This window comes from Solea solea, chromosome 11, assembly GCF_958295425.1.
Source record: "Solea solea chromosome 11, fSolSol10.1, whole genome shotgun sequence".
Taxonomy (NCBI): domain Eukaryota; kingdom Metazoa; phylum Chordata; class Actinopteri; order Pleuronectiformes; family Soleidae; genus Solea; species Solea solea.
In genome coordinates this window covers 20,511,266-20,526,537 of record NC_081144.1, presented here as the reverse complement: position 1 = coordinate 20,526,537, position 15,272 = coordinate 20,511,266, and the positions used below count along the sequence as shown (strand labels likewise).

Below are 15,272 nucleotides of genomic sequence, written 5' to 3'. Positions count from 1 at the left end.
ACAGAGGTAACAGGAGAGGAGAGTTCAGACGCACACCTTAGTAATAAATTAAAAAAGTTTTTTTAAAGTCACTGCTGTAGTGATCTCACCTATGAGACACAAGGTGCTAAAACAACATAGTTCACACGCACACACTCACTCAGAGGTCACAAAGAGCCATGTGAGAACAAGGCATATGAATGGAATTCTCAGTTGTTCATGAAAATTGCTCCTAATATTTAGCAATAAGGAGTCGTTTAACTGGACAATTCCCAAAACTGGACAATCTGTTCCCGAGACGACAAATATTTATGAAAAAAGTCATAAACATGACGAGTGAGACGGACTAATCCCAGACTCAGCAGCTCACACCGAGCTGACAGAGAACTTTTGTTTGCTGAAGAGGCTGCAGAGCCTGTTTGACAGAGTCATATTGTCTTGTCAGGTCTTGAATGCGGCGTTACAAGCAGATGAATATTTCCCTTAATGCTATTATTGTTGCCGCCGTCCCGAGGTGGACCGAGGCTCGACTCCGTGGCTCGACGCTGTCGGCAGAGTTCAAAGTCGCAGTGTGGGAGTCTGTTTCCCATTAGAGGCTTGTCACTCGCCTCACGTCATTGACAACACAGAGAAAAAGAGGAAAAGCAGTCCATCTGGGATCCATTTCACTTCATTATTCTGCCGGGGGGGGGAGACTTTAGACCCCCCCACTCCCTCCCCCTTCACATACATAACCAAACACATACTGCTGTCATGACTGCATGCAGATGGACGACATGAGCTCATGGACAACAAAAATGAACATAAAAGATACGTAAAACACAAACACACACACACACACACACACATAAGTCAAACACGCGAGTGAAAACACTTTTTACAGAGATGTACAGTATGCTACTTAATTAAACAAATAATTACAATCTATAATAATGAAGGCCATAACATTTTACTGTCGTCATGTGGAAATGAAGCAGAGCATGCACACACTCATCCCCGCTGTGCACACACACACACACACATCTAACCACAGAAACCAGCCCCACCTCTCCTGCAGACCCATTAAAGCTGCCGCGCTCCCCCCAGACACTAACTACCGGCAAACTAATGGAAAGACGGAGGGACGTTGGAGGAGGAGAGGAGGGGACGCTTATTAAAGATCAATCAAAAGAGGAGAGGTAATGGTCGTGTATGTGTGTGTATGTATATATACATACATATGTGTGTGTGTGTGTGTATGTAAGGTGGAAAAGCACCGACTCTCCCCCTCTGAAGCTGAAGCAGTCAAACTTAAACCCATAAAACCTATTCCATCAAAAGGCTTATAGGCTTTTTCCACGGACCCTTCAGCACTTACAAACTTTATTAATTACGTGGTGGTGGTGGAGGTGGTCTGGGTGGTGGGGCCTTTTAGATGCCATTATGGCTTAAACTGATTATGTTGTCCTTCAGGCTTTTCATAGTACTTCTTTTTAGAAATTCCCCTGAAGAAATCGTCCTTTTTTTTCCATTTAAAATATCTGTTCTCATTGAGTACAGTGCAGTTGTTTATTTATCCTGCATCTTTGCTCTTTCCAATAAACTGTACTACTTCTCTAGCTTCCTGGTGGCCGCGGTGTCAAAGATACTGACCATGATACTGTAAATTCTTCTCTTCGTGTCCACCTTATGGATTACGTCCCTTTCTCTATCTTTCATGTCAAACTGATTTTAATCTCAATGTGACTTTTTAGTTAGTAGAAAAATGTAGGTTTGGCAGCTTTAAGTTCAAGTGTCACCAGGAATCAATGATTCAACTCACATCACATTAAAACGAGTATTATTCCCTTTCACTCAGAAGCCAGTCGTGCAAGAAGGGCTTGGTTGTGATGACGTCTCATCATGTGGTTCTCCAGTGAAAACTGAAACAAACACGATTAAAACTTCCATCGGGTCCAGATCTGGAGACGAAGCCACACAACTGGTATCGACGTAATACAAATAAAATACATTAAAGCAGGTTTGTCAGCTCTATTGAACTCGCAGAGAACGCATCAATCTCAATTCTGGGAGAGTGGTTCCACTTAATTTAGCTATTTGATTCCTTTGAAAATGTTTTTTCTGGTTTAAATGTGAAAAAGACAATCTCTGTTTTCGCTTCCTCGCATCAAACTGAGGAGCGTAAACACCATCTCTTTGAATATTGTTCTTGGACAATGCGGTTTCTCCCAAACATGCAAAACCCTGAGAAGCTTGTTTCAAATGAAAAGAAAACAATAAAGCCCAGCACAAACATGCTCACTGCACTCAAAGCGTCTTCTGCACAAACAGGAAGAGTAAACCAATACTAGGGCTCTATCAGGACACTTGGGTTTGAATTGTGAGTCTAAAAGTAATGACTTTCATGATTATTGCAATTGACTTTTTCCACCTTAAACCAAATACCCATGATGCATTTCTTGAGATTATAATCCACAGGTCCTATACATCACGTGTGACATTGAGTTTTCTGAGCTCTTTCTTTAAGGAAATGAAACGCAATGCCAAAGAGGCTTTCAGCTGTTTGTGTTCATCAGGAAGATGAAGAAGAAATCTGTGATATTTTTTATTGTGATGTAATCTAAACTAAGATTAGGAATTACTTTGAGTTTCATATCACTGCCGCTGAAGTGACCTGCTCCCCCTGCTCTGTATTACTCAAAGTGGAAGATCAGAGGTCGGGGTCAAGCTGTGACGAGGCAGTCCAGGTGCAGCCTGCTTCGCGTTTAGGAGATTTTTGTTACGTCTTAAACCCTTAAAATATGTCAAATGAGCAATAATTGAATAGATTTTCAGAGCACAGCTCACTATGGAGGCACAATTATTTGCTAAATAATCAAAATCACAAAATGACGAGTTGCAATATTCAAATTGAAAGCAACGGCCACAGATTTGGATGAATGTTTTATTTCTTCTTGAGCACAAATGACACAGACATATCATGCAGCTCGTCAGCCCACCCACCTGATACACATGTGTGTGTGAGAGCTTGTTTAAGCATTTGTGCTTAAGCACTGTATATAAACATGTATACACACACAGGGTCAACCACCCCCCGGTTTTGACTGTGACTTTGCCACCGTTTCCCCTTTTCCAGTAAGCATGTGGTTGGCACAGTTTCCATGGGGCTCGCTGCACCAGACAACCAAAAATCCCACACTATTGAAAATTTTATGTGCCAAACACCCACCGACGACAATTATCCAGCCCACGAGCAGGAAGTAACACGCTGTAGTCTGTCAAACACAAGACCTGGGCGCCATTTGCTGTAAAGCATCTGAGGTTTACTGGAAACAGCCAACGCTAGACACATGCTCTCCAAATGACGAGGATTATTTATTACGCAAGAAAGCACGTCAGAGGCGAAGCGAGGCCGAGCTCCTGAGCCGCTTAGATGTGTTTGTTGTGGCTCAGTGAAGAAGGAAGTGAGAGGAGTTGTTTGATTAAAGCGCACCAAAGTGTCCTCATCCTGATCAATAAAAAGGGGAACACAGCTGGTGGTGGTGGCAAAACTTAACTTAAGCAGGGGTTTTATGGTTTGTTGGATAATCGAGCAGCTTTCACATACGAGATGCAAATTAAAGCCAGAGAAGCAAACTATGTGCATTCCTAACAATGTGGGAAACAATGTCAACAGTAACACTTGTATTCATGCTCATTGTGTCTTCTTTTATCGGGTTCCAGTCTTAATGAAAGTGATACATAAATAAGTGCGTTGTGGGGTACAAACGACAATACAAGCTTTTTTCTTTTCTCACTTGCTGAATTTCGAGAACCGGTATTTTACAAAAGTCTATAAAAGAGTGTTATCTTAAATTCTGTCAGTGATTTCTTCTAAGTAATTAGATTTCTGCTAAATCATAGCAACATATGATATTGTTTAAGGCTGCAGTGCAACAGCCTGTATCAGGAAGCACTGAAGCTCGACTCAAGACACTTGAACAGAAATAATGAACAGAACAGTAAAGGTTCTTCTACCTGAATGCAGCCAGGTACTCAGCATCTCCCATGGGCGGGTCCAGTCCTCCAGTCCACGCCACGTTGACGTTGAAGCCCTCACCTGCTCCAGAACCAACCTAAAAACCAAAAACCACATCGGAACTGATTTTATTCTTGTGGTTCCACAACAGAGCAGCACAGCGGAGTCACGGTCTTCCACGCACCTCAGCAGGCGACCCACTGCCGGGGAAGAAGTTCCCATCGTCGTAGCGATGAAGCGAGATGTAGAGAACGCTGGGGTCGCTGTAGAACACTTCTTGGGTACCGTTACCGTGGTGAACATCCTAACAGCAGGAGGAAGGGAGGACATTTTTTTTATACTGTAAAGTTCAGAGCAAGTATTTCACATGATAAAATAATTGAAATAACAGTAATCATCTTACCCAGTCAACAATGAGGATCTTGCTGACGCTGAGCTTGAGCTGAAGCTGCTTGGCGGCTATTGCCACTGAATTGAAGTAGCAAAAACCCCTGTGGGCACACGCACACAGAGAATAATAAATGTAGAGACATTTCGGACAAAATTGCTTAAAAATTATTACAGTTAGTAATGACAACTTAAAAGGTACAGTGTGTAAAAATGGAGGTGTAATTGTTTTCATTTGTACATTTTAATAACAATAGAGAGATAGATCTAACCTTTTTTTTCTTCTTTCATCTTTTATATTTACAGTATATGAGGAGCCAGGCCAGGCTGGCATTTTGGGCTTTCTAGTTTTACAGTAGCCCACAATGGACAAACTAAATACAGTATCTTTTGATTTCTGATGCTAACTAAAGGCTATTCAGGGATATTCAGCAGCAACATGCGACTTCACTGATTAATGTTAATGTTAATACAAAAGCTCTCCACCTGTTTGGTTATTCTCCATCGTGAGTATTTATTTCAAGATATTTCAAGAAGTTTTATTGTCAATATGAGGACATAATGAAATTTTTGCAGAGACTCCCGGCTTGAGGTACACAATAAAATAAAATAGCAAAAATAACGAAGGACTTAAGACATAACGAAAGGACATTTAAATAAGACACAACAAGAGACTTAACACTTAATGAGACACAACAAAATGTAAGACCCAACAAAATATAAAAATATAAAAGTACAGTGTGTTATAGTATTCATCTTACTTAATTTGTCCCTTTATCTTTATATTTTATAAATATCCTCCCAAGAGAAGCTGCTGAGAGTATAGAACTCACTGTGGTCAGGCTCAGCATGTGACTGGCACTGACACACACACACACACACACTTACATTGGATTGGAGGGGTCTGCGTGATGTCCTGGTGGTCTGACCACAGCAAAGCCGTTCTGTGCAGCAGAAATTAGCAGTCAAATTAGCATTTCACTGGATATGAAGAGCATTACAAAGACTGTCACTAGAAACGTTCCACTTTATTATATAAAAAAAACAAGACCTTTACAGTTTTTACTCTAGATTAAACATACAAATTCCAAGAGCACCGTAAACAGCCTCACACACGGTTTGTTTACACGAGTGCCGCTTGTTTTTACATCCGTTTCATGACCACAGTCTTCAGTTTCACCACTTCACTGTATCCTTTTTGTTACATGAAGTACATTTGAGTCGACTTACTCTTTATTTATTTATCTGAGGGAGTACATTTTAAAGCACACACACACACACACACAAGTTGGTGGGCCTTGTCAAAAGTGTGCACAGTGGCTTTTGTGGCTCATCGTAGGTTGGTGTTTATTGTTTTTCATCCTCCGTCTGTCTGGATCTGTTTTCTTTTAGTGCAAGAAATGTGTGGAATGACGACGCCAGCTAAAAATATGTTGAGCCAGTGGTATTTTTACATGTGATTTCATGTTTCTCGCAGACTTTAAATCATTGTGATGATGAGGACGAGTAGGAGGATTTACGCCTTTATGTGACAGAGAAAAAGTGGCTTCTGAAGGCACAGTGATCTAGGCAAAACGTTTACCCCTCAATAACTTGTACGGAACACAATTGTTTTGTCTCTGTCAAAAATAAACATATCAAATTCTGACAAAATAAATGTTAATTTAAAGGTCCAGTGTGTGACATTTATGGAGGGTTTATTGCAGAAATAAAGGGACTCAGAGTAAGACTGCAGGCTATACTATTGCTTTTTTGAGGGCTAGGGGTGGAAGATTGGTAGAATTTCAAATAAAATGTTTGTTCTGAAATGTAGGTGCCTTGTTGAAATCAAAGTCATGTTTCACACGACTTTTTAACAAATGAACACAAACACGTCTTAAGAAACTCTGTTAGTGAATCCAGGTTGAGTGGCCATGGCAGACCAGGTGGTGGCAGGAAAAGTAGCAGTGAATTTAGATAACTATGACTCTGAGTCACCGTTTCTCCGTCTTTAGTTTTGAGAAGCATTTACTGCAAGTTATACACATAGTTCTGTCATTTACTGTGTGGCATTCACTTCACCCGTTTCTCTTTTGCTCTGAGTCTTCTCTGAAGGACAGGAAAACTCGAAACACAAATTATTTCATAACATGCTCCATTACAGGAACAGCCTGCCCCCTCAGCCCTGGATGATAGGCATGTAATGCACTTTACTATTACGACACGCTGCTGAATACATTTTGATTGACATATGACATTTCTTGCTCGCAATTCATCCATCATTTTCCGTTGTGGGGGACACTTCATGAAACACTTAAACTTGCAGTACATGTTCTCTTTGTTGCAGTTATTGTATATAAACTGTACATAATGTACATTCTACATTAACAATGTTTACATTCTATTTAACAATTTCTGTTTAACAAAGTGTTAATACCTTTATGTTGTATTTTTTTTGGTAATGCAGGTTTAATTTTTATTATCTTTATCTTTACGGTCTTTGCAATGACTATCTTATCTTATCTTAAACATCATGTTGTGTGTTCTGTTGTGTTCAGTTTAGAATTTTGTACAATACTACAAAGTCACAGTGTGACTGGAATTGGACAATGTTTCCTTTGCATCCTAAAAAGGTGCAATATGTAAGAAATGTATTGTATTAAGACATGACTGGGATATATAAAACAAGCAGAGGGTGGGACACTCATGTATATGTATGTTAAAGAGAGAAAAATGCCAGTAGCTTCTTATTGTAAGTCAGTTTTTTGTTGGGGGGGGGGGGGGGGGGGGGGGGGGGAAACGCACTCCTGCATCATTTTGAATTGGGGTAGCAGTAGCTATTTTAAATGCTAAAGAAACTGCAGGGTTTGCTTTCTCACCTTCAGTTCTCCTTTGGCCACTCTGTGGGCCAGCTCAACGACGCTGCCTGCCGCCATGCGTGAAGCCGTGGAGGTGTGCGACTCGTTCCAGATCGTGTCATTGTCAACCTGTCAATCAACAGACGAAGTGATGGAGCCAATTAATTCACAGCATCTATAAGTGTTCCAACAGTTATTTGTTGTACAGCATTTGTTGATAGAATATCTGAATATCCCTATAGCATGGATGACACATCATAGCTGCAACAGCTGTAACTCATAGTAAAAAAAAGAGTAAAAAATGTTTTTTGTTGAAATCAGACTCATATTTGCTACTAATTCTCCTTTGTACTTAGTTTTTTTTCCCCTGCTGTTCACAAAGCAGCGTTACCGTCCCTCTGGCTTGGACAATGAATTCCGAGGCATTTCTTTTATCCCTGGTCATGGACACACTGTTCTTGTTAGTCTGTCCTGTCATGGTCTGACACGGGCTGTCAGGCAAACTTTAGCAATGAGCCGAGCCAACTCTCTTTTCTTCCCTTTCCCTTTAATATCCTGTCTTCTTTTCTATCTTAATTTTCTTTGAAACGGGATCGCGTTTCATCAACGCACGTGATTGTGGTGTATTGTAAAGGCTTTCAACGAGAGCTGCGGAGAGTTGTGAGAAAATATGGAGACAGAGAAGTGTGTGCGTGTGTCTTTTTCTTACTCCTACTCCCCCACATGGCAACATCACAAACATTCTCTGGGAGAGGATTCCTGAGAAGAAGAGGAACAGTAAACATTACTTATGTCATAAAGATATATATTTTTAATTTCAGTATACTTGCTGTATATCAGAGGTGTACACATACCTGCCAGTTTGCGGTTATCCAGCTTGAGTCTGTTGAGTGGGTTGGTGCCGTAGAGCAACACATGGCGCTCAGTATGGACCGACTGTAGCTCCTCCAGCGTTGCTTTACGACCGCGGATACTCTGGAAACAACACGACATTTAATGTGACGCTGCTCAAAGACAACAAACCTAACGTTTTATATAGATACGCAACACATAATAATGTTAATCTGCAATGAATAAATGTCCCTGTAGATGAAAACCTCACCTCACACTGTCCGCGCAGGCCTCTTTCCTGTAGTCGAGACCAGATGCTCTGTATTCTCCCAGCATGCTCGGGGTGACTGCTGTTGTCTCCACATGTGCACTGATGCTTCAGCATTTGGGAGTCATACACCAGACCTGCATATTGACACACACACACACACACACACATCAGAAAGACATTTACAGTTCATTTGTGACTCATCCGTTTCCTCAGGTCACAGACAGAGAGACTGATGAGGGATAAAGAAGCAGTGAAGAATAAAATATCAACATACAGTACTGTTCTCTGTGTCTGTCTTTATGACACCAACTCACTTGTTCCATTAAAGGAACAGTTAAACATTATGGGAAGTACATTATTAGCTCTGTGAATGTCTGTGTACTTATATACCAGAGGGCAAGCAGCTTACCATAAAGACCGAAAGTACCTCCTACAAAGAGGAGATCAGCTTTGTCTCAGCACTTCCATGTTTTACTACTTTATCTGTTACCTTTTTGTTCATGTGTTTACAATAAGAATATATTAATATATTACTGATATTATTATAATAACTCCGATAACTGATGCTAACTAAAGGCTACGGGGATATATAATAACTGTGATATATGTCAAGTTGTCTGCTGCAATAATTATTTAGTGAGAATGGCAACAGTAAATTACTGGTTGCATTACTTTCAGAGCAAATGACAGTGTCATTGATACTGTATATTATATTAAATTACTATATTTTGAAAGCTGTTTACTCTAACTTTAACGCTATGCTATAATACATACTACTGTGATGTAGCAGTTGTATCCAGTGTAAATACTGTGTTTTACTGTAACATAACAGTAGTGATACAGGATATTACTGTGATTTAGCATAATTAAAACATCCCTTTAGAGGGGTTTACTGAGACAGCCAAACCACTATTTTAATTTCACAATTAAACAAACAAATCATATTTGCATTTGCATTATCACTGTTGAATCCTGTGAAAAGGTAATGATTTGTTATGAATTGTACAGTTAAAGCCTGTGAAGTCCTGGAAATAATTTACAGTCTTACCATCAAACTCTAATTTTCTTTTTTTTTGTTTATTATTATTATTATTATTATTATTATTATTATATCTGGGGACAAGTGTGTGGATCATCTGCTGTGGTGACCCCCAGACAGGGAGTCTGTTTGCATACTTACAAGTCTGTCTGACTTACCAGTGGTAAAGTGTAATTTGCTGCTGGTGTCCTGAGGGGGCAAACTCAGCGTCTTCTCAGGCAGAGTGAGAGAGGTCGAGGCCGGGGATGATTGTGTACGCGACAGGGGGCGATGGACGCCCAAGCTGCTGCCCACCCCGCCGCCACCGCTGCGTAGCATGGGCACCGCCAGGGTCTCCATCTGTCGATGCAGCTGCTGCAGCTGCTTCTGCTGTTCCCATAACAGTGACTACAGAACACAAGGTAATATTATTACCATAAAAAAAGACTAAATGAAGTGATCTGACACATACGATTTCTCTAAAATCCCCTTTCTTAATTGATAATAACATTATTAGCAATAAAATCACCCAGATGACTTATAGTTGAAGCCTTTACTTGATTTTGAATGTTAAGCACTTTGTAACATTAAGAAAAGTCCTATATAAATAAATAAGTACATTATTGTTATTGTAATTGAAGCCTGAAAGTCTGAAAGGCAACACATCATCACGCTAAACTGACCACGTAAATGTGATGAGAATGCAGCGTCTATGGCGATCATGCAAGCACAAATATTAGACTGCCATCTACTGGACAACTGGTGTTACTCCATGTGTTCAGAGGTCAACTATAGTTTTCCTACCTGGTTGAGTATGAGTGCATGTTGCAGGTTAATTTGCTCTTCGTGGTTATTGGATGCCGCAGGCTCCGCCTCCCTCAGTGACTCTGCCCTCACTCTGCTCTGATAGGTCGGCTCTGTGGGCGACATCCCACCACCGTCCTCTGAGTCCATGTCCTCAGAGGGGATCTGATGCAGTCTGGGCTTCTCGCTGGACTTGGACATGAGCTGCACGTGCACATTATGGACACATGTAAGTGTGTTTGCATTTGGGTGAAGACGCGGCTGAAACGTCCTTCCGGAAATTGTTATCTATTTAAACAAAAGCAAACAGCCATCACATTTGTTTCCTATATAACTGTATTTGTTTTCACTGATTTCACTGCAGCCACAGCAGAGTCATATTTGCTGTTTTCAACTCATATTTATCATAAATGTGTTTTCCTACCTTGCCGAGGTGAGTTTGATGTTTGAGCCTCTCCAGTAGTTGTGTGTTGTGCTGTTGTTGGAGGAGATGTGTGTGGAGGGTTCTTGGGCTCTGGGGAAGGGGCTCCGAGCGGGTCCTGCTCAAGGGTTTGTGGGGCTGAGAGCCTCCCGGAGACAGGTGGTCCAACTGAGAGGCGAACTGCAACGGGACGGAGTCTAATCCGGGAACTGGTGAGAAACAGAGGAGCAGAAAAGTAGCAGAAAATGACTCTCTGTCGAATTAACATGTTCTCAAACACAAATAAAGACTCAACTAATTACATTAAATCCATCCACTGTGTATACATTGATTGAATCAGTGTTATTTGTGATATATAAACCACAGGTTTTAATGTTTTTAGCCATGACAGTAAGGACGTTACAGAAAAGGAAAGCACAGATGGATGTATTCTAAATGTAACCACTGGGAGGTGCTCTAACATTACAAAAATAGAATTAAAAGACCTTGTGGAGAACAGTGCTTCAAAAGTGTGTGTCCTAGTTGAGTGTATGGCTGTTTGTACATGTATTTTTTTCACCCAAGTCTGAGATGTGAATCAGTAACAAAGTCTTCACGTAAAATACAGTATTTCCTTCATCTGTATTTCAACACCGTTAAAGACTCACCAGTGAGTAGCGGAGTGTGCACCAGGGCAGAGGGCTCCAGGATGATGACAGGCAGGTGAGGGTGTCCAGCCTGATCTTCTCTGCTCAGGGGGAGGAAGACCTGCGAGCCACCCGCCGTGAGCACAGGCACACGGCCGACCTTCAGAGAGGACAGCTCGCCTTCCACCTGCACACACAACGTTAAGCTGCTGTATGAGAACAGAACACATGCCACCTGTACTTGTATTTTGATATAACTGATAAACTTCCTATTTAAAACAGGGTAGTGGGTGAAAAGTTATTTTCTTTCATTGGGATTTTGAAGTCATGGTAAATCGTACCATTTTGCAAAAGTATCTATGAATACTTTAGCCGTCTGTTTCTTTTAGAGCAAGGTTATACATTTTACTCCTGCCTATCTGACTTGTGGTTCTGCTATGGTGTGTGTGTGTGTCGCCTGATATACAGATATGATGTAGTTATTTACATAATATGCGGCAGGTACATAGATCGCGCCACCGACACAACAGTAGACAAAGGGCAACAATGGAGGACAACTGGCACTTTGTGTCCTTTATTTTTGAGACGTAGCTTTTTTATTACAAGTAGAGGGCAAGATGTGTTTGAGAGAAGGCTGCAGGATGTACAGAAACAAAACAAAAACACCGCAGTTACGCAGACGACACACAGTTATACCTAGCCCTGTCTCCAAACCAGTTGGCTCCCCTTGAATCCCTTTACCACTGCCTTAATGAAGTTCAAGACTGGATGACTAAAAACCTGCTTAAACTAAACACAGACAAAACTGAAGTTATTATTTTTGGGGAAAAAGGATCAGAGACTAAAGACTGCCACACTATTGGGAAAGAAAGGTTTTGAGGTGAATCTGTGAAGAACTTTGTTGTCATTATTGACAGCGACCTAAGTTTCAATAGCCACATGAAGGCAGTTTCAAAATTGGCTTTTTATCACTTCAAAAACATTGCGAAGGTTAAAAACTTCTTATCACCAGTAGACCTGGAAAAACGTATTCACACTTTCATCACCAGCAGGGTGGATTACTGTAATGGTCTCTTCACTGGTCTCCCTGAAAAAACAATAAAACCTTTTCAAATGATACAAAACGCAGCAGCAAGGCCATTGACCAGAACGAAAAGAAAACATCATATCACACCAATTTTAAAATCCCTACACTGGCTACTGGTGACCTACAGAATTGATTTTAAAGTCATTTTACTTGCTTTTAATATAGCCGAGATGTTTAAAACATATAGTTCCTCAAGATCACACAGATCAGCAGAAAAACTTTAACTGGTACAACCCAGCGCCCGCACCAAGCAGGGAGAGGCAGCCTTTAGTTGCTATGCAGTCCGTCTTCCCATAGACATCAAGACCTCTCCCACCATCCCCATTTTTAAATCCAGACTAAAAACCAAACTTACCTTCCACTAACCAACTCTTGCACCCGTGTTCTGTTAGCTTTCATGTTTTTATCTGTGCTGTGTTTTGCTATTATTCTTTTGTAATTTATTTTGCTTTTGTCATTTCTGTGCACTATGTTCCCTGTGAATTCCCATGCTTTCATTTTTATTCAAATCATTTTAACTATTTTAATCGATTTGATCTCTTTATGACATGACATTTCAGATATTTTAATATGTGATTGTTATGATTATGTGAAGCTACCGTTCTGTGTATGAAACGGGCTATATCAATAAAACATGACTTGACTTGCACTTTGTCCCAACTGTTGCATGTACTGTAAGTGATGAATGTCTGTCGACCAATCAGCGGACTGTAGTGTGTCTAGCTCCGCCCCTTTAGGAGCTGTACCGCTACCCTCACAGAAGGGTGCCAAAGACTGGGACAGTTACAGATCAGTTATTTTGGTGGTGGTTATTTAGGTGTGACAATGGAAATGCAAGTGACAGCGATGATGTACCGAAAATGAACCGAACTGCAGCGCTTTGTGGAAACAGAGCATGTATCTGGCCCACACACCCCGGAAACGAGGAAACAAAAGCCAGATCAGGGTGAAACCGTTCCAAACCACATCATGGCGAGCTGAAATGCACTGTACCACTTGATAGAAACAAGGCTTATGCGGATAATTATTGTATGAGAGAGAGAGAGAGAGAGCGAGAGAGAGCGAGAGAGAGCGAGAGCGAGAGCGAGAGCGAGAGAGAGAGAGAGAGAGAGAGAGAGAGAGAGAGGTCCACCTTCACCTGCTGGACTCTGTTGCTTCTAATGAAACCTTATCAACCAGTTTTTTTTCTTTCCCCTGACAACAACTGTGTGCTCACTGTGTGAACTGCTCTCTTTCTCTCTATAAAAAAGGTTGTGTTGGGACCTTGAGATCATTTCTGTTGAGATGAGAATTTGGTGTTTACCCTTGCATTGGCTGGTAGTCCCAGTGTGATGGTGGGGAGAGTGGAGGGGCTGTGGATGGTGAAGTTTGCCAGAGTGCCATCTCTGAGCAGCAGCTTCTGGGCCTGGAAATGAATATAAACACAGTATTTTTAATTCAAAAACAGTACTTTTATACTCACGTCTGAGGAGCTGTCTCTGATCCCCGCTCCAGTTTTATAACGTGCCTTTGCTAAATGCTTTTAATATTTGATACTGCCATGACCAAATGTCACATGAAGAGTAACCTAAACCAGAAACATCTAATTAAACCTCCGCTTGTGTTGTGTCCCGAGCTGTCGGCTGCGGGATCATGAATGAGACATCCAAAGCAGGTGTGACAGAGGCTGCTGTGCTCTGACTCAGTGATTAAATAAATTATGCATAAACAGTCGACACACGCTCATTGTTCCTGCACTCTTGTGTCGTTGCTTTAAACATGTCATTACTCGGGGTACAGGCACAGCTCATGGATATAAAACAACAACTTTGTAAACTTTGAAGCTCAATGTTCTTGCTTGTTTGAACAGCTCACAGGTGTTTGGTGCTTTTTAACTTTTCTCTTTATCGATTACACTTTATCTGTAAAAAAACAACATGATTTTCTGAACATTTCTTTGGAAACTGTTGTTTTAGTTCGTTTCACTTAATTAGCATTCTGATAATTTGTCAGTTAACGTGTGTGCGTGTGTTCCACTGCTTACCTCATGCGAGAGGCCGCCTGCAGAGGGCACCAGCCCATTCTCATTGGGCAGGCTGTCATTTGGTGAACTGCAGCCAGAGACCGGAGTGCTACTGCTGCTGGGGGACGAGTCTAGTGAGAGAGAAGCAGAGTAAACATGTTTATGCGTCTGGATCATATTTTAATGACATCTGTGAATTTGTTTATGAATTCCTTTGTTTGAGGTGATGAAGCGCTGACATTAAAACAACAATGCATTCACACATATGAAGTTACCCAGGGTGTCAGGCACTCGGTGTTTGACAGTGGGCGGGGCACTCTCTTTTCTGGTGAGAGGGCTCTTGCGGGTGTTGAGGTGTTTCTTCAGCTTATGTTTCACCTTCAGATTGGGCTCAGACGCTGAGAAAAAAAAAAAATCAATCAACAGGAGACGTTACTACTCCAAGTGTAATATCCCAACAATGATTCAACTCATTTCCCGTCAACACAAGCTTTTTCATTTACTGGTAACAGGAGATATTTTGACTCACAGATCTAAGAAAAAAAAAAAACCTATGTCAAGTGAACCAGCATGAGCAAAACAATCCAATACAGTGTCTTTGAGTGTCGAGAAAAGCGCTATATAAATGTGACGTATTATTATTATTATTATTATTATTATTTACACACAAATAAGCAGTAGAGCAAAAACAAGCAGTAGAATTATGATACAAAGGGAGATTTAAATGAGCTATTTTGAAAGATGCTGGCAAAGCTAACCCACTAATCGGAGTAGGTTTAAGATGACAAATACAAATTCTCCTCTTGGCTATTTACACTGGGTGTCTGAATAGCAGTTCATTTATGTATACATTCAGAATTTATTCAAGCTAATATAATGAGCAGACATATGAGAGCCTGGAAAATCCAGATGCTCCCTGGCTAGTTTGCAGAACTTTAAACCATGACAGATAAGATGATTGCATCATAAAAAAGGAAAAATCTATTTATTAAAAAGAAACAAAAAAAACCAT

General features: G+C 40.9%; 1 protein-coding gene across 5 annotated transcripts in view; it reads right to left on the bottom strand.

Moving 5' to 3' along the window:
* The window catches only part of hdac7a (histone deacetylase 7a), a 60,778-nt gene that overhangs the window by 6,197 nt on the left and 39,309 nt on the right, over positions 1-15,272 (bottom strand). For all 5 annotated transcript variants that reach the window (XM_058642995.1, XM_058642999.1, XM_058642996.1 and 2 more), the window contains 15 exons: positions 14,536-14,658; positions 14,282-14,391; positions 13,562-13,663; positions 11,193-11,358; positions 10,549-10,754; positions 10,125-10,328; positions 9,500-9,728; positions 8,303-8,436; positions 8,055-8,175; positions 7,910-7,959; positions 7,222-7,329; positions 5,252-5,307; positions 4,380-4,467; positions 4,161-4,280; positions 3,976-4,073 (listed from right to left, as the gene is read on the bottom strand). In XM_058642995.1, the coding sequence (XP_058498978.1) occupies positions 3,976-4,073; positions 4,161-4,280; positions 4,380-4,467; positions 5,252-5,307; positions 7,222-7,329; positions 7,910-7,959; positions 8,055-8,175; positions 8,303-8,436; positions 9,500-9,728; positions 10,125-10,328; positions 10,549-10,754; positions 11,193-11,358; positions 13,562-13,663; positions 14,282-14,391; positions 14,536-14,658 (1,915 nt within the window). The remainder of the gene's footprint in view (positions 1-3,975; positions 4,074-4,160; positions 4,281-4,379; positions 4,468-5,251; positions 5,308-7,221; positions 7,330-7,909; positions 7,960-8,054; positions 8,176-8,302; positions 8,437-9,499; positions 9,729-10,124; positions 10,329-10,548; positions 10,755-11,192; positions 11,359-13,561; positions 13,664-14,281; positions 14,392-14,535; positions 14,659-15,272) is intronic.